Genomic DNA, 20,134 nt, shown 5'->3' with positions numbered 1-20,134 from the left:
AATCCTGAGAATCAGAAAATCTTGACAAGAAAAAATGTAAAAATAACATGCGTAATGAGAATTAGTAATAAAATAATTACTATTATCTTTAGCCTCACGGTGGGCGCCAAACTGTTTACCTCGAAAATATGAGTGACAATTAAATTTGATTTGTGGATTTAATGCTACATGATTTAGTTCAATACCAATTAATAGTCAAGAAGTATGAAGTAAAAATGAAAAAAAAATAAGTGAATCAAACCAATGTTGCTTAGCAGTATCGACCTCGAGCTTAGTGACTTCGAGATGAACCAAGAACTATAAAGTAAGAACAGTCAAGAGAAAAGACAATCCTCATGAATAATGAGCCAGAAAAAGTAAGATAGTATATCCTTTGCCAATGATTAGATGATCTTTACAAATGATTGAGGTCCCCTTTATATAATAGGGGAACCCTAAATAAGGTACATTTCTATTTGCAGTAAGGAATATTATTAGGACAGCTGTCTAACTGCCTAGTACGGAATCGTACAATTCTATTCGGGGATTTGCGCCATAATTTTGGGGGCATGACAGGAATCTCGTTCATTCTGTTAGAAGCCTGTAACGGCATTATTTCGGGGTCGAGCGTACTCGGCTACGGTATTCATCGTACTCTGATCCTCGGGCATTGCCTCCTATGTTCGAGCTCGAGTCTGATCTATCGGGCTCGAACTCGACCTTGCCTGAACTCGGGCTCATGACTACCCCTCGAGCCTATAAATCGGAGGCATATGATTTTAACCGTATACACAATACATGGATAAAGATTTCAAAATTACAAAATATCCTTTTCAAACTGAAACCAGTGTCAAGAAATAGATCTAATTTATGCCTACAATTCAAACTGCAATAGATTCGCATGATTCTAATTGGCTCAAAAACTAGTACACGCAAAAATTGGTGATATCAAATATTAATTCAGCTTAAACAACTGTATATTTATATTTTTATTAATATGGTACTTATGTTTTCTTGAACCGAGGATTAATTGGAAACAATCTTTATATCCTCGCGCAGAAGTATTATTGTTGTGATATCACGATGAAGTGAGCTGATCGCTGCTATTAGTTGTTTCTCTGGGATATGCAAGATATTTATTGAAATCCATAAATGATATCCAAGCAAATGGATATGAAACTGTTTGTTTTTATATTAAACAAAGGGACACGAAATATGAAGGAGGAACAAAAAGGCTTGAAACTTTGATCTTCCAGTTAAATGAAATAGAAAAGTCCTATAAAATTTCAAGGGTATAGTTGTAAACTAATTTTTATATAGTTCTAAATCAAACACAAAATTAAGAGCCCGTTTGGACATAATTTCTTTTTCCCTTTATTCGATTTTTTTTTTTTACTTTTTTTCGAAATCAGCGTTTGTTTATAAAATTTTCAATTTTTACTTGAAAATGCATTTTGGCATTTTTCGAAAATTTGAAAAACTTCAAAAAACTGTTTTTTCAAAATTTTCACTTAGATCACTCACGAAACATAAAAAATAACCCAAAATTATATTCATGTCCAAACACAACTCTAATTTTCAAATACCATTTTCACTTGAAATTTTTTTTCACTTTTTTTTTTGAATTTTACAATTCTTATGTCCTAACGCCCACTAAGTTACACACCATATATTCTATTTTTATAATGAACTAACACCAACAAAAATAATCTATGCATTAGAATTCATTTTTACTGATCTATGCACAACTTAATTTGTGTATTACAATCCATGCCTAACTTATATCTATATCAAACTATCCTAGTTGGGAAACAAGTTATCCCATAGTTAATTATCCGAGAATTAGTTATCATATATTCTCATAGGAATATAAAAACATTACAATTCCGGAATAACTAATTTCAGAATTAGTTATATTACGATTTTATTCCAACCAAATCTAAAATAAACTCATCTCAAATTTAAGTGCGAAATTAATTATTCGTTATCACTCATACCAAACAAATTATGCCGTTATAAGTTATGCCGGGATAAGTTATGTTGGGATTAGTTATGCTGAGATTGTTATTTATTCACTGTTTGGTATGTTGTATTAAGAATAACAATTGCATAATTCTAAGAAGAAGGTATAAGTTATACCGGTGCTAATTACCCCACCCTTATAAGGTATAAGTTATCCCGGTGTTATAACTTATATCTGATTTGCTAACCAAACATAATATTAAGGTGATATTAAATTTTTATACCATCCTTATACCTTCTTATACCTCATACCAAACGACCCCTAAGAGTGCAAAATATGACGGACTAGGGGTGTTCAAAACCAAACCGAAACCGAAAACCGAACCGAAACCGAAGCTTAATGGCTTATTGGTATCGGGTTAACAGTTTAACGGACGGGGAACAGATTGAAATTTTTTTATTAACGGCTTATCGGTTTGGGAGCAGATTATTCAATTTTCTTAACGGATAATCCGTTAACTCGTTAAGAATATATATATTTATATATATATATATATATATATATATATATATATATATATAAATTTTATTTTTATCCATATATATATTAAATAATCAAAAACCCTACTTTGACAGCACTGGAGTACTTATGAAACCTAATTTATAAAATCAGTGTAGTTACATATTTTTTCTTTCCAGTAAAATAAATTGATCGGACAAAAACTTGTTCGGGAACAACTAGCTAACAGTGAACTCCTAGACACCTCACCCCCAAGTAGAAGAAATAAAACAAATAAGCAACAGAAAGGAACCATATGCTTACTCTCACGGACAGTAGACTATCTGGAAGCCTCGAGGAACGAACTTGAGCAGGTTCACTAATTTCAGTCAGTTTCCAAATTTTGGATTTCTCTAGCTCATCAGAAACCCTGGAACGACCAATTGGAAATCTTTTACATGGACTAAGGCCAATGTGCATAATCATAAATAAGATTCTAGACAGATGATTTATCTATTACGGTGCCTTTTTTGCTTCGCCCCTCTTAGTACGTCGACCACCTATTTAAATATATAGAGACTAAATTTTATTTTATTTTGATTGAATTAGGCCGATAAATCATCCAATAAGAGCTAAACCGATACCAATCCGCCCGATATCTTATTGAATGACTAGCAGATTAATATATTTAAAAACCGATAAACCAAACTGTTAAGAGTAAATAACCGTTCAATCCGCCCGATAAGCAGCCTTATGACGGACTGCTACCGGGTGGCTGAAAATTTCAAATAGAGATACACGTTAGCACTTACACATCAAAATTCCAAGAATGCCCTTGGTCAGACGGTACCAAACAAGTTTTCTTCTAAATTCTGTGTTCAGCAAAATTCCATGATATCAAGAAAAAAGAAAGAAAGAAACAAATCTGGACACAGATATCTAATTATAATAGCTCTGTGACGTTCAGAGAGCTTATAAATTGTGTAAATAGTTTCTTCGGCGGTGAATGGAGCTTCCTGCTGTTTGTTCAAGAAGCTTTGGAGGAGGTACTCTTTCCCCCCAACCCAACCCAAATTCTTTTTCATAATTTAATTTCTTCTTCATCTGTATATTATAATGTATTGTGCCGAACTCTCAGTGGGGTTAAGAATAGAATTTTATAAATTGGGGGATTGCTCTTCTGTGGGACGTGAGTATTTTCCTGAATTGGTTTATACTGTTGAATTTTCTGACAATTGCTTGTAAATAGTTGCCTTATTATTTTCATTTTACATCTTGTTGATGGGATTTTGGAGGCATGGTAAACAGCTCATCTTTGTATGAAAACAATTAGTCCTAATAGTTGATTTTATACTGAGTGATATCTAGAAAAGAAATTGTGGCCTAGTGTGAGTTATGCTATATTACAATAGTTGTTAACAAGGAAATTTACATGTTTGTTCATTAATTTAATTAGAAAAATGGATATTTGACTATGTTAAGTTGGCCAAAATGAATTAAGGAAAAAAAAAAGGCGGGACAGTGCACTAAGTTCCCGCTATACGTGGGGTCCGGGGAAGGCCGGACCACGAGTGTATATTGTGCGTTACCCTGCATTTTGCAAGAGGATGTTTCTACTGTTCGAACCAGTGACCTCGTGGTCACAAAAATTTAAGAAAAAGAAAAGGATAATGACTAGAACAAAGACAGACGGGGAGGTGTAAATGTGTAAAACTCCTAACTACATGCAGTTAATTAAGCTCCGAAGTTTGATTGCATTGGAAATGCATTTGGACTCTACAACGTGTTTCTGCTGCAAAATTTAATTTTATGTATGGGTTGTAGAAGGGGTTGATGTTCCTACTTATCTCATTGAAAAAATGCACAATTTCTGTTGAAACACTCCTATTGTGGAAGATCATCTTGTCTAATCTTGTTGTCACATAGTTGTTTTATTTATTTATTTTCCTTCAAAATGGACTGCTCTTTCTCTTAAACAGATGGGCATAATTGTTTCAATTCCTTTTGGCAGGTAACTTGCTGTTCTGGGTTAGACATCACGTTTACTCTCATAAGAAGTATTCCAAGAATGGAATTGCCGTTAAGTATATAGATCTCCAGAAGCACATCGGACCAGAAAAGGGGTATTCGTCAACGAGTGCTCGAGGCACTATTTATTGTTCAAATCAGCAGGGAAGCAATGCTGGCTTGCCTTCTGATCATATTGGAGTTAGTGCAAAAGTGATTTATGTTTCTGCACCCGCAATGGGTCATAATCAGGTAAAGTAAATCTACTTACCATATGCATTATGAAGCTAGCTTTGGGGTTCCAAGGAATTGTTTACTTTATAGCATCTTCTCTTAAAGCTGCGTTGGACTAAGCTCATGCCTAACAATTTCTTATATCGCTTATTTGACACCCACCAAAAGAGTTAAACTAAAGCTATATAAGCTGTTACGGTCTAGATCATTTGCCAACCTTGCCACCGCATATGACTTGTGGAGGAAGGAACCCGGACTTTTATATTTAGTTTGTTCTGCTTAGCAATTCTACACTTAATTATGTGCACGCGGGGAAAGCAGATAAGTGACAAAAGATAGAGGCTTAGAGCGTAATTGTTGACTGCAAAATGGGTACTTATTCTTCCAATTGTAAAGAAAAATGTATGCGCTACTACAACAATCAATCATTATTCCAACCTACTTTTGCAAGCAGCAGAAGTAATGGCCCTCCTCTGGATGATAGTCTGAACTGATAATATATGACTGTCTTGTAATCTTTCATACTGGTATACATGCAGAATTAGGTTGAATTGTCATTAAAGATAGAAAATTGAGGAGCACAATCAAACTTACTACCGATTGCAGAGCAACTTACTCACAAATTTTTCAACCTTTCATATTCAGACTTGCAACTAGATAGAATTATTTTCTTTTACAGCCCAAAGTTCTTTTCTTTTCTTTCTTCTTTTAAAAAGAATTTTTCTTAGGAGGTACAAATTGTTTCAAGTATCTAGATCAATTTGAATTGTACTGAAATCTGAAATAAAGAACTATTTTATGTCATATACCTCGAAATATGCTGTCACTAAGTTCTTTGCAACCTTTGTGAACTACCCATCAAAGTCTGGCTGCCAAAGGGAGAAGCAATAATGCAATACATATTTATTTTTTGGTTTCCATTTAATTGCAGATATTAGCACAGTACAGCCTTTATGCCTATTATCTCTCTATATTCTCACCGTGTGTCTTGTACTTATTGAGTTTCCTAGTGAGATATTTTTTTGACAACTAGGTAGAAAATCTTAGTATATGCTTTCAAAGAAAAAGTTATATATATTCTGTAGCATGTAGTTCATGTCATTCTGTCGCCAGAATGTGCCAAAAGTATATATTATTTCCAAGGTTCACTTAGCTGCAATTAAACAATGTTCTTGTAGGAAATGCCTGCTCTTTGTTCTTTCCAAGGTGCCATTTGATTCTCTATCAGATTTCTTGAACTCATGTATGTTATAGTTCTAGATCTCAATCCCGGTGACCGTTTAATTAGATGTCTTACAACTAAGATCCTTCTCATTCCACGTATAATTCCTCCTCCAACGTGAAATCTATTTAGATTTAGGCATGCGTCACATTTTGGTTAGTTGGAGATTGACATATTTTAGTTATAACATCCTTTATTCCTTTCTTTTTTGAAACATAACATAGATATCAAATGTTTTATTGGATTAGTTCATACAAAATACGGGCCAATTCCTAAATTTAAGACATATTGGATCAAGTCAACATTTTTGGTCAAGAAGTTCAGATTAATTATTTAAGTTAAATTACACGATTTTAAGTGAAATCAGATTAGATTTGGTTTAGGCTGTTAAATTGGGTTTCTACAAGATGAACTCATCCAAGAGGCTACTCCACTCCAATACCCTAGCTCACAAGTCACACCTATAAAAGGGGCATTCAAAGGTGTATCCTAGTTGTCAATGAAGTGAGTGGGTTCAAACCTTGAAGATCAAAGTTCAAATCTCAGTATAGACCCCAGGAAAAAAACCTAGGTGATTTCTTCCATTCGCCTAAACCTTGGTAGACAGAGTTATGCAATACATGTGCTGGTGGGAGGTAGTAGGTACACGCTAGAATAGTTGAGGTAGCGCATGTTGTCCCTGATACCATCATTATTAAAAAAAGAGTCACACCTATCACATATCTCTCTTGGGGGGGGGGGGTAGGAGTATCTTGGCTATTGGTAGTAAAAAAGAGTGGCACTTTCTCTTTGATGTTTTCTAGCAAAAAAGAGGGGTCAAGAGAAGTTTTTCCTCTAATCAGCCCAAAGTAAAACCAAATGCATTTTGGAGATCAAACATAACCCGAGGAGATCTACATCATCCCCTTTTTTAGGGATACGCTACTTTGTCCTCGAGTTAAAGAAACAAGAAGGATCAAGAGAAGTTGTTGCGATGTCCATGGTGTGGTTACATTGGACTAGCCAAATTGTACCACTGCCTTTTCTTGCTCTATCAGATGCTACCTAAAATCGTGGTTAAATTTTGGCTTTGATGCCATATAAATGTGATAGTTTATTGCTTAATGTTTTTGTTTGAACTAGATTTCGCTTGTAAATATCTTTGGGAATAAAATGCATCGTTCCATCTGAAACTTTTTCACTCATGTGATCTTGCCCCTTAATTTCGTTGGGCTAAAGAAATTGATAGACCTCTGAGTTTTCAGATTTCTATGGTGCAAGGATCCTGAAAGTATTCAATTCAATTGGATCGGATATAATGACTCCTCCTTTTATTTATACAGATTTTGTTAATATTTCTCTTGCATGATTTCTTTAGGGTAAGAAGCACTGCTGTAAACTTCACTATTCTAGCATTTTATAGCTTAGAATTTGTTAATGTCCTTTACTATGCCTTTATGTTGTGTTGGGTATATCTATTTCTTGAAATTCAGCCACAAAAAGTTTTCAGGAATCACATCCAGAATGTAACTCTAGAGTTCCTGCAATTTTGACAGCTCTGGAAAGGATGAAACTGACTTCTAAGGTATGCTACAAACACAGAGCAATTATATGTCAATGTTGATTTTTGTGTTCATTGTTTTCACCAGTGACTTATAAAAGACAAGCACATAAGATATCCCCTAAGGGGTCGTTTAAATCAGGATAAAGGATAAGATTTAGGGGTAAAATGTGAGATTATTTTATTCTATGTTCGATTGAAATTTTTGATTCTGGTATAAGTAATCCTAGGATTATTTATACCACAATTTTGGTGTTATTTTATACCACATTCAATGTGGGATATCGATTTCGAGGTTAGCGTATCCTGGGAGAAAACAACCACATGACAAAAGATGACCTTCTCTAAAGCTCTTCTTCGTAAGTCCTTTAAGAAGGCCAATGTTAAAATTGGAAATACAAGTTTACCCAAGTTTATGTAGTGTAAACTAAAGAATATGTTTTATACTATATCCCGTAAACCCGATTGTTAATCCTATGAACCAGACATCTACTAAAAAAAGTAAATAATTTCGTTCTTATTTAATCTCCCTATTATAATCCTTACATTATTTTCCCAGTATAACTTGTTTGTAAACCAAACGACCCTATAAGGGAATAACTGAAAACCCCCCTTACTATACCCGAATCTGTTAAAACATCATAATATCTCACATTAACAACTTCATAGGAAAGTCCGTTCATCATGAAACCAGTTAAATGGACAGAGGTTTTTAGATTTTCATTTATTTTAGATCTGTACGGACATCCTACTCAAATAAAAGGAAAAATTTGATAAGTAAATTTTATTTTGTTATTAGGTAAGAGCTCGCAGAGCTTTGGTCTAGTGGCAAAAGCGCAGCACGTGGTGTATAGGTTAGGCGGAAGTCACTTGTTTAAACCCTGCCTCTGGAATATAAAAAGAGAAGGGCAGAGGGGTAGGCCAATTATACACTGGGTTGCAAACTGTATACCACTGACTCTCGAGGATGTTTTGGTTATAAAAAATAGATTATTACTAGAAAAGGAAAAATAGATTCTGACTTATGTGCTGGAAGTCTAGAATTTGGTGTCAGTTATCTTGATCACTATATATGGCAAGAAGCATTTATTCTAGCTTGTAACCAGACCTTCTACCATTTGGTAAGATTGATAAATATTATAATGCACTAAAATAAATAATAACTGATGTTGGAAGTAATCAAATTTATGGTTTTGAGTGCTTAATTACCTTTTAAGGCTGGCATATTTGCCAGTTCAGCTATTTAGCTAACTTAAGTGAGCTATTCTGAAGTGCAAAGCAACACATGGAAGGATTTTATGGGAGCTACCATCCTACCATAAAGTGTGAAGCAACTTCTACAAGGAACCTAAGGGAGATCTTATAAAGTAAAAAACAAATGAACTTTAATAAGATCCACCCCTTTTAGGTGGATCTTTATTGATGTTCATTAATGCAGTGAAGTTTCCTTTGTCATATGACCCTTACCACCTGGGTTAGTCATAGGAGGGCAGGAGAGTTCCTGGTAGCACTCTACGATCTGTTTTTTGGGGGGCAGGGGGCGGGGATATGGGTCTGATAAAAATGACCAGAACATTTTTGTGCATTAGTAAGATGCACATATTAATGTTTTTTCAATACCTTTGCAACTAATCAAGCTATCATGTGATCCAGTTTCGAGGCTCAGATATTGTTGAAGTGCAGACTTTCAGACCCGCTACAATAGATGACATAGCGAGTGTTCATGCTGGGGCATATATCTCAGGGCTTGAGAAGGTAGAATAACCATAAGGTTTGGTACTTCTTCTTATTGAATGTCATCGTACAGTAAATCAGAACTTCTCTGAGGGTGTGTTTGGTATGACGGAAGTCATTTTCCAGGAAAATATTTTTCATGAGAAAGACATTTTTGGTTACCAGAAAATATTTTCTATCAAAATGAGGAAAATGACTTCCGTTGCTTATCGACGGAGGTTATTTTCCTGACAACTATTATCGTCGTTGTTGTCACCATTGTCACCATTATTCTTTCTTATCCTATCTTTCTTTTGATTTGTCGACTATCATCTGCAGGCTATGGATCGGGCTTCAGAGAAAGGTCTAATTTTCATCGAAGGATCTGGACCAACATATGCTACTGCCACAGTAAGAATACATATTTTAAGCTGACTCTCCCGCTTTCTGATGCTAGTCTCTATAGCAGTCAGTTTCCACTTTTATTTGCAATCAGAAATATACGTGATGAAGATAGTCTGTGATTTCTGAAAAAAGTTATTGGTGTTCCGAATTTATCAGATTTGATTATTCTTTATTCTTGAGGAATGTCTTAAACACGTAACCTAAATGACAGTTAAACACGGCCAACAACACTCAATCTGCACAAAGATAATTCGCATGCATCTGTTCATGGCCATTGAAGTCCAACAAGACCCACCTAAGGCCTAGGATAGGCTCCATGCCATCTAAACACCCAATTCTTCATTAAGGTGTAATCCTTGTTCATCACTTCGATCCTATCAATATAATAGGTTATTAAAGACATCTGGGTCAGTACAATACCAATTAATACTCCCAACTACCATTCATCATCTTCCTTAACTACCTAAACAACCTTCATTAGTAACCAACTTTAGGGTTCATTTAATAAACTTCACTGGACCATCAATCTAACTCATAAGTGCTATCAACAAGCTCATTTATACGTAATAAATGAAATTTAGGTAGTAAGATTACCTCTTGGAGACATTTGAAATTTCTATCTTTGGTGGATTCTTGTGATTAAATTAAGGATCTAGAAATTTTCCATGAGTGTTTGGGCTAGCATTAATTAGTCATAAATGCACCAAAACTTCACTAAACGTTCACCTTGATTGGCAGGATACTCCTTGCATAACTCAAAACCTTAACTCTTTTCCTCTTCTTTCTTCTCTTTCCCGACTCTGCTGTATTTAAAGTACGTGAGCTCTTGCTCTACAAGCTCCCTTTGCCTTGGCAAAAATTCACTTTCTTGCAGAGGGATCGCGACATGAGCTTGCTTGATCCTCCCAGGGCCAAGCCTCGCAATGCAGCTCGCGAATGCCGTAACATTTCTGTCTGTTGATTTTCTCCAGTCTCCAATCCAGCTTTCCTCACGACGCATGGCCATTGTGGGACTGGGTGGCCTGGCAATGCATAGTTCTCGTGGGTCTCACAATGGACCTCAGTACCATGTCTCGCATACTTGGTTAGGACTCCCTCTCTCACGATACGCGCCCATCATGAGAGGGTCTTGTAGCATGAGTTCTATCCAAACTTCAATTTTTGATCTTTCCTTGCTCTTTTATCAATCTAAACCACTTTCAAACCATACCATACACACATTATTTTGTCCCAAACACTTCGCCTCTGTCATGTGGATTTGTTTACACCTCAGGGATACAATATCAAGTGGTTAAGGTTGTGATTAGTTGTAATTAACGTTTACCCTTATAACCTTGGTCGGTCTAGAAGCCTACTCTATTGCCACCTTGCACAAAAACAGAAAAATAGAAAAACTTTGCATCTGAAATTAGAGATACTATAGCTTGACTCATGCTTTGCATGAGCATTTCTTCATTGATTAGTTTTTTTTTTTTTCCTTCTGATTCGGAATGAAGTTGATGTGGATGAAGACATCTGCAAGCAAGTTCGTACTGGTTATGTTGTAAAAATATCTATAATTATCAGTTGCTCTATTGACTAAATAAGGATATAATTTTTTATTTTATCAACAATCAGAACGAAATCAATTTTCCAATATAAATAACTGCCTTTGTAAAAGAGTTTTAAATGTTTCATATAAGGGAAACCAAATAAATTTGATAAGTACAAATATTTTGATCGATTAAGAAGGAAATACTAGCATATGGTTTCAAGTAATGTTCTGGAAAGATTGTATACTCCATCCTTCAAATATCACCAGAAAATGCTCCTTAATTAGTGCTGCAAAATGTTCCAAAGATAGAAGGACTACAGGAGGCATTCTGACCTAAAATAAGGCTGCTTGCTGTGCAGAGAATTAATATATGATTATTCCACCTCCTTCCTCTAACTATGGCAACTAACCACCTGTGCCTTCTATAAATCTTCTAGCTGCTGCAGATCTGTCGCTTCAGTTGGCTTCTGGATGGCCACTTCTATGTTCCTTCTCTTCTGTCCACTGGAAATAAACCTTCCTTGACATGATTCGTGAGACCAAAATGATTAACATTTATCTGTCTTTCCATTATTTTTCGAATTTACTTTGACATTCCTTGTCCCCAGACCCCACTATGTGGGATTACACTGGGTATGTTGTTGTCCTTGTACAGATTTCCTTGGAAAACATAAATGTGGTTTCACCAATACATTAACCAGTTACAATGATATATTGCTCTTGTATTTCAACATTGCACTCACTCTTGCAACTTTTGGAAGAGTTATGTTACTTACCCTTCTAGTACACCCCCCCCCCCCAAACCCAAACAACATCACCTGATTGTTTCATTCTGTTCGTAGTTTACTTTTCTTACTCTATCCTCAGAGGAAGTTCACAACTAAGTCATCTTCGTCCATGGCCTTCTTTAGTCTGTTCCCAAGGGAATAATACATATCTATATTTGGAGACTCTCTTAACTATAAACATCCCATTTACCCTTTGATGATGCGCTCTTGTAGCCATAGTAATTTCAGTGCATGTTTAAACAAGTTTTAAGAGCACTTTTTGCTATGTCCCAAGAATATTTCTTTCTTAAACTACTTCTTTCTTTCTTAAACTTTGTGACCATTCAACACTACCATATAAAACGAAAGAAAGAGTAGCTTTCTCGCCTTTCTCATTAAAGGTCACTTGTCGCACAAAAAACTGTTGATACGTAGTCTTAAGGAATCTCTTGATTCTGGATGAGCATTTGCTTGCAGAGCTCATTCCACTGAGACCGGGGACCAAGTCAAGATGGTCTTACAGGTTGTCAAACAGTGACTTAACGTTTTCAGAAAACATTTCTGATGTTTTATTTATTGAAAGCATTTGTTCGACTAACTTTGATTGCTTTGGTCTTGCAAAATTTTGCCTATTTCTATATGGAAGAAGGTTATCTTCTAGTTTCAAGTTTATTTTTTGTAAGGGGAAGGATAAGACCATGTTAGGCAAGCATCTATTTAACCAATCTTCTAGGACACCATGAAAGAGGATTAATTGGAAAACTCCCATCAGAAAAGCTAGTTGCTTCTTGTATGAGTCTTCTACAGCAGCAGCATAATGAGATACAACTGGTCATTTATGGTGCTTTATGTTGATTAGCTAAACATTATGAAGATGCTGTTTAGAAATTCATTATGCATGAGGGAGGAGTGTAACTCTGAAACCTTAACCCTATAGTTAATCCCAACATTAGCATTCCATTAAGGAAATTTCATGCTTTAAATTCTTTATTATTAATGAAATAATAATTCTTAATCAAGCAAATTTTTGAATTTCTTATGAGCTGAAGATCCTAAAATTATTGTTTTCTGTGAGAAGGATAAAAACACAAAGAATGTGTTCTATGGCAATGTGAACTCTGATGTGGACATTAAATAATGCAGACATTCCAGGAGTCATTATTTGCAGCTGGAGCTGGAATTTCGTTGGTTGATTCAGTGGTAATGTCTCAATCCAAAATAGTAATATCTCAGTGTACTGGAACTATTGTTAGAAGTTACAAATGTAGCAATCACTTTAGGATGCATTATGATGGTAAACTAAAGCATTTCAAAGCTGGAGTAATTGCTGCATATGATATTTCAGGTTGCAGCATCAAAAGTTAGCAAGGATCCTCCTGTCGGTTTTGCGCTAATTCGGCCTCCTGGTCACCATGCTGTTCCAAAGGGGCCCATGGGCTTTTGTGTCTTTGGAAATATTGCTATTGCTGCTCGTTATGCTCAACGAATGCATGGATTGAAGCGTGTTTTTATCATAGATTTTGATGTTCATCATGGAAATGGAACCAATGACGCCTTCTATGAGGACCCCGATATTTTTTTCCTTTCAACTCACCAAGTAAGCTACACATAACATTGAACAGATTGCTTTGAAAATCTTTTGACATTCTACTTCTGAAAAGAACTGCTAGTATAAAATGTAGTTGAATGAAGGGAAGAACCTTTTTTTAATCTAATAATTGAGCTAGATCTAGTGATCTGCAAAGATGATTATCCTTGACAGTATGTTCGTTTCAAGGTTGTTTGGCACTTAGTGATTACTTTTGTGGCACTTCCCTTCATGTTATTTGTTACAAATGGAGCAGAAATAAAATACATTTACTATGATTATCTTGTCCAACGACAGCAAGGTTAAATTTCTGGTTTGGTAGATTCATGTCTCTTCACTTTTTCATCACGTCTTCTTTCACTTCTTACATGAACAAGAAAACAACCTTCACTCCTGCTGGCATCCTCCTCTTTTCACCTCAACCAACCATTGTGTAAATTGGCAAAAGAAAGTTCATGTCATTATATACCAGCTATTCGCCTAGAAGTGTAAAACTAATATGGTTTGGAACTCTGCAATTGGACGAATTTAATAAGTCATGGGCTTACGATATCCTTGGATCAGTGTAGGCTGGTAGTTATCCTGGGACTGGCAAGATAGATCAAATTGGTTGTGGAAGTGGTGAAGGATCAACACTGAATCTCCCTCTACCCGGAGGATCAGGTGATACAGCAATGCGAAAGGTGTTTGATGAAGTTATTGTACCATGTGCTCAAAGGTTCAAGCCAGATATAATCCTTGTTTCAGCTGGGTAATTTTCTTATCTGTGAAATAGTCTTAAAATTTTGGAAATAGAAAAAAGAAAAAACGTGAGTTAAACTCAGTTCATTTTGCTTTCTTACCATTCTGTTACTGTAATAGTGTGACTCCTTTTTCTTTCGTTGTGAATAATTGATCATGTAATATTCTTGTGTTGTCTGCTAACTAGCAAGCTGTAGTGAGGTGGGAAAATTTGGTATAATCACTCCTATCATGCCTCTCCTATTCTGTTTCTGCTCTTGAGATGTTTTTGGCAGTCTAAAGGTGTAATCTTTGTTTGGCATATCAATGCCTAATGTAAATATTAAGATAGGACTGTGGTTCTTCTTATGCACGTTCGGTGATTATTTGATTAAGGTGTCCTTGAGAATTTTCAGGTATGATGCCCATGTGTTGGATCCACTTGCCAGCCTGCAGTTCACAACAGGAACATATTACATGCTAGCCTCTAACATTAAGCAACTTGCCAAAGATTTATGCGGAGGGCGTTGTGTGTTTTTCTTAGAAGGGGGTTATAATCTCAGTTCTCTGTCAAATTCAGTTGCGGATTCGTTTCGTGCCTTTCTTGGGGAGCAGAGCCTGGCTGCAGAGCTAGATGATCCAGCCTATTTGCACGAAGAACCATTGAACAAGGTGAAGCAGGCAATAGAAAAGGTGAAGCACATACATTCCTTTTGAAAGCTTATAGTGACAGTTTTCTAGAATTAGTACACAGCTTTGTATAGGGTACCAGGAACTTTCTAAATTTAATATACGTCATTATATTAAACACCATTTTTCCTGGTGTCATACTTTACGGAGAAAAGCAGTTTGTACATTATTTTTATTATTTTTCTTAATTGTTAAGAACAAGATGAGGCAATAAAAGTTGCTACTTTTCTTTTTTTTCTTACTTACTACTCAACTTCTTTTTTTTGTTTTGGTTTCTTATGGATGATTTGTTTGATCCTTACTAATAAAAACATGGCCACAAGTTTGAATAATAGTGCAACTTTAGCTATTTTTACCACACTCTCCATCCTTATTTATGGAACTGAATAATTGTTTCAAAGATACTGCACTAATCCCCTCTATTATTTTAGACAGAGTGTGGTTCATCTTTGGCTCGACTGTTCTCCTATTGCTTTACATTTGTCTTTTTAGCTTGGTCATTTTATTAAAACTGGATTCCTATGACTTTGTTTCTAGCATCCATGACCGTGAGCCTCTTTTGATTCAAAAGTTAACCTGTTTGGTGATTATGCTTATGCTCCAAGTATGTTTGCATTCTGCGTAAAATATAACTGGCTTTTTAATTGACCCCTAATTTTATCTGATCCTTGCAAATGTTCTTCTCCAGTTCTCTGATTTTCTATTTGTCTTAATTTTCCATATTATTCGTTACATCCTCTTGTTTGTTTCCATGTAGTAGAAAGCTAGAAGCTTATACTGTCAAACATCGATTCAGATATATATGTAAAATCAAAACGTTCCAACTCAATAGCAAGTCCAGCAACGATGTTCTATGCGTTACGGCTTAATAACAAAACCGTCGACAGTTCCGAGGCCCTGGTCAGTTTGTTCCATTTCAAAACTACAAAGTTCAATAACATTCCACAACTGCAAAACTCAAAGGTCAAACCTTTCTTCACCAACACGAGTTAACTTTGTGAAATTTTAAGTCTGGCAGTTCCGCGGATGTTTGCAGGGAGAAAATGAAGGGCCACGGTGCAATAAAACATGGTCAGCTTGAAGAACCATCTAACAGACAGTGATCCCAGATTAACTTCAAGTTGTCTACAAGCATTTCAAACACCAGGTTTTCATCGATTGTTTGCTTCTGCAATTTAGGTAAGAAAATGTAAATTTTCAGCAGTGATGGTAAAAGTAAAAAAATAAAACAGAATGGCTAATCAATTCAACAATGAAGAGGCACAGCATGTTTTTGTTTGTATTTCCAAGGCACGTGCAAGCTTTTGTTAGTCCATCTTTCTTGGAAGAAAAGGTTTCCAATTTGGTGGATAAATCATGAGAGGATGCAATAGTCAAAGCTTATGCTATGAATACTATGATATGGTTCCCAGTAAGACCGGACCAACATTGATGCATGCAGCAGAGATAAACAACATTAGAAAGAAAACAAAAAGAAACATAATTGCTTGTCAAGGAAAGAGAACCTACTCGCAACTGGGATATAATTCCAGGCATTTTCAGGAAAATCTCTGGAGAAACCTCACCAATTGAAGATTTGAAATCAAATCGATCTGCATGTCGAAATTTAAACCTAACTGACGAATTTCTATATGATTTAGCAGTTGTGTGACCAATACTAGAAACGACATATCGACCCCCCGAAGAATTCTTGCCTAAGGGCCATCTTAAGCCACCCTCAACGTCTGAGTCCAAAATAGCAGAACCAATAAGATCTTTAATTTCATTAATCTCCTCATCCTGAAAAAAATGCAAAGAATCATCTAAAGCACAACACTCACAAAAAGGAGCCTACACATAAAGCATTAGTGGTGTTCTTTCATTTAAACAGTGCAAGAGTCCTAATGAGAAGATGAAAAGTAAACTACAAATGAAATCAGTTATATGGAACATAAGTTATTGTTCATCGCAGTTAAAATATGTCCATGAAAAGAAGCAAAATCACAGTTTTACACTAAGTCTAGAAATTTTGGTGTTCTATAAAAAAATGCATTCTCCCATTTAAAAATCACTCGGTATAATCACACTAGCTATGTTGCGCAGACTCTCCAAAATGCAGTCATGCACATGTTGGAGCCTCCAAAAATACACTGCTTTTGGAGGAACCGACACGCCACATGGCGACATTTTCGGCGAGTCCAAGCGCCCACGGGATACCTAATATTAAGATTAATTGTTTTAATGTATTGATAGTTAATCGACATGCTATGCTTAGTATCTTAGCTATGCTTAGAGGGAGACCTAAGAAATATTGGGGAGAGGTGATTAGGCAGGACATGGCGCGACTCCAGCTCACCGAGGACATGATCTTAAATAGGAAGGCTTGGAGGGCGAGCATTAGGGTCGTAGGTTAGTAGATAATTGAGCATTTTTCTTCCGGTTGAGGGTGTAAGGCTAGTTTGTAGTATCTTGCTTTAGATTGTTAGTGGTACTTGTTGTGTTTGTATTGTTTTCTGTTCCGATTGCCTAGTATCTTTCCATTATTCTGATTATTGATATGGCTTTTTCTATTTATTTTTCTGATTCTTAGGTTGATGGCACTATCTTCTTGGCTTATGTGGTTGTTATTGTTCCAGTACCTCTTTTTCATCTCCTTGTGCCGAGAGTCTTTCGGAAACAGCCTCTCTACCCTCCGGGGTAGGGGTAACGTCTACGTACACACTACCCTCCCCAGACTCCACACGTAGGATTATACTTGGTTGTAGTTATTGTAATCCAATATGGTATTAGCTTTATTGTTACTATTTTCTTTTTCATGGAGAAACATTCAACCCTCAACGCCATAAAAGAGAACAAAACAAGAAATCTTGCACCAGAGAGTAATTGTATGTAGTTGTTTGTCAGTAATGTTTAAAAAAATTAAATACTGAAAACTTACAGATAAAGCTATGTTGATTTTCTTGGTATATAGAATTAACCTCAAGTCTGAACTCTTTCCAAGACAGCTCATGTCTGCTACCATGTGGCGTACTCGGTTTAACTCAATCTTTAGAAAAAAAAAAGGTCGGTGTCAAAAAATTGTTAAAGAAAGACAAACTGCAAGAAGTAAAGGTAAGAGGCAGAAGATATGTTAATGATGATAACAAATAAAGGCGGAACTAGGATTTTGAGTTTATGGATTCTGAATTTCTAGTCGACTTGTTTAAATCGAAGTACTAGTTTTTTGCAGGTTGTCTCCGTATTAATCGACTAGGTTCGAAAAGTAGCCGACTAAAAATTTAAAAGGGTCACAATTCACCCCTCCTGTACTTTCACTATATCTACTAACCTTATAATGCTGAATCTTTTTATGATCTTTGGCCACAGTACATTTGCAGGAAACAGTAGATTCAGGCCGCAACTCATCGGAAAGCTACAAAACATAAGGTAGAGAGCTCAAAGAAACAATACAGTCGAAGTAAGACATTTGTTAGAAGCTTGAAAGTCATACCTTTACACAGTACAATTCTTTCCCTTGCACATATTCTAGCCCAAGTTTCTCAGCTACTTGGTTTTCCATGTAATCCATATTTGCAGGAGGAACATCCGTATGGAAAAACCTTTTCATTTTTCTCAAAGTAGTTTCACTCAAAGGATTAGTTTTTAGGGATTCTTGACAAATTGAAGAATTCCTGGATCACAAAGAATTTGAGAGGGATTAACATGGATTGTATTTGAAAAACCTAATAAACAACATCGCTTCAAACACAAAAATTAATAGGTAAAAATAATCTATCTTGTGCCATTCTCGATCCCAATAAAAGAAGAATACAATAGGTGTCCATTCAATGTAGTAGTAGCCTTTGTGAACTTCTAATGTAGTAGTTTTTATTGTGATTACAAGGAGTGGAAGACAGATTTAAGTAAGAAAAAGTATAACAAGAGTGAAATGAAGAATTGAGGATAAAGCATAACAAGAGTGAAATGAAGAAGACTGACCCATAAAAGAGAACTTTTCCAAAACGAGCAACTACAGACGGCTTTACTTCAGCCATATCGGTTTCCTCCATCTCACGCTTCATATGCTGAAATGACAAAAATAAGTCCTGCTTCACATTTTCAGCAACAAAAAGCCATGGTTTATCTATAAGCTCATTTGTTCCTTCACTGCAACCTAGAAAAAAAGTATACATATTGCTTAATGAAGATCACTGAATTAAAGTTACCAGAAACAGTATAAGTTCATACTAAAAATTAGTCAATTTGACACTCTGTATCTCTAAAAAGTTGGAGTAGTACCTTCCGGGAGAAGTAAAGACAAAGGTTTTTGGCGTGATTTTTGCTCAAAGGACTCGAGTGAAACAGGGTGGAGCCTCAGAAGAGACGAAAATGGAGAATGATCAGCCAAGCCAACGGTGAACCATTTCACAACAGCATCATCAGTGTAAGCGACATTCTTCCTAGGGAAATTCTTTTCCTTTCTCTTCTGCTGATCACCTCCAAACGAATTGAGATTTACTTTTTTCCTGAAGCTAGGTAACAGATGAGTCTCCAGTGCCGGAGTTGGCTCCGGCAACGGCAAACCTTTTGAGTGCCTCTTGTGCGGTGGAATATAAGCCATGCCCAACTATGTATGATCGATCAGTTGTGAAAGAGTATTTATGTGTTTGGCACTATAACTACTACTAGAATCAAAAATACTTGAACAGACACATTAATCTAGCTAGATTCCTCAAATGCAGCATTCTTTTTTACGTTTGGGCAACCGATGACCTTTCATGTTCTGCTAGAGTGGTTCTTTCAACTACGAGTATTGTATTTCATTCAAGAATCTACAAAAGTTAATTTAGTATACTCTTGTACCTATACCAATAATTCACAGAGAGAGAAATTTTATTTGACGTGAGACTCAATTATTGTCGGTTGTACGAGGGTTTCACTGTCTGACATGTGCATTATGGGGCCCATGACTTTTTCATAATTTCTCTTTTACTCTTTTTCCTCTCCTCTTCGGAACCCAAGAATCATATTGCTTCCTTTTGCCTTTACACAAAATACCTTTAAACACCCTTAAACTTGACACCCATTACTAGTTTCCCCCCTAAACTATAGCTAGTCCTAATTACCTCCATACATTTGAATAAATAAACTTAAATACCCCCTTCTCTCATACACCTTACTTAACACGGGCTTTGGTGGACATTTTATCTGATTGTGCTCCACGTAGGCTAAATAATAATAAGTGACCGATTTGTCTTTTTATTTTGGTTCAAAATAAGTGTCCATTTATATAATCAAGAAAAAATTTAATTTATT

General features: G+C 35.8%; 2 protein-coding genes across 4 annotated transcripts; one reads left to right on the top strand and one right to left on the bottom strand.

Moving 5' to 3' along the window:
- Window positions 1-3,323: 3,323 nt before the first annotated feature.
- Window positions 3,324-15,101, top strand: LOC104226907 (histone deacetylase 14, chloroplastic). Of its 2 annotated transcripts, XM_009779005.2 has the most exons (9): window positions 3,324-3,486; window positions 4,452-4,699; window positions 7,393-7,467; window positions 9,097-9,198; window positions 9,496-9,567; window positions 13,006-13,062; window positions 13,208-13,459; window positions 14,020-14,201; window positions 14,587-15,101. In XM_009779005.2, exons 1-9 carry the CDS (start codon window positions 3,447-3,449, stop codon window positions 14,885-14,887), a joined length of 1,329 nt encoding a protein of 442 aa, XP_009777307.1. In that variant the 5' UTR covers window positions 3,324-3,446; the 3' UTR covers window positions 14,888-15,101. The 2 variants fall into 2 exon arrangements, with proteins under 2 accessions (XP_009777307.1, XP_009777314.1); XM_009779012.2 differs by lacking the exon at window positions 3,324-3,486 and having other exon boundaries at window positions 4,561-4,699; window positions 7,386-7,467.
- A 531-nt stretch (window positions 15,102-15,632) lies between these two features.
- On the bottom strand, window positions 15,633-19,704 carry LOC104226892 (uncharacterized). 2 transcript variants are annotated; one of them, XM_009778990.2, is made up of 7 exons: window positions 19,118-19,704; window positions 18,818-18,992; window positions 18,330-18,510; window positions 18,168-18,251; window positions 17,778-17,885; window positions 16,370-16,639; window positions 15,633-16,028 (listed from the first exon to the last, which is right to left on the bottom strand). In XM_009778990.2, exons 1-7 carry the CDS (start codon window positions 19,437-19,439, stop codon window positions 15,933-15,935), a joined length of 1,236 nt encoding a protein of 411 aa, XP_009777292.1. In that variant the 5' UTR covers window positions 19,440-19,704; the 3' UTR covers window positions 15,633-15,932. The 2 variants fall into 2 exon arrangements, with proteins under 2 accessions (XP_009777292.1, XP_009777298.1); XM_009778996.2 differs by lacking the exon at window positions 16,370-16,639 and having other exon boundaries at window positions 19,118-19,698.
- Between the last annotated feature and the right edge of the window lie 430 nt (window positions 19,705-20,134).

The sequence above is a fragment of the Nicotiana sylvestris genome, chromosome 5 (genome assembly GCF_000393655.2).
Source record: "Nicotiana sylvestris chromosome 5, ASM39365v2, whole genome shotgun sequence".
Lineage (NCBI taxonomy): Eukaryota > Viridiplantae > Streptophyta > Magnoliopsida > Solanales > Solanaceae > Nicotiana > Nicotiana sylvestris.
Note: the sequence above shows the minus strand (reverse complement) of the source record. Positions and strands in the feature narration are given on the sequence as shown.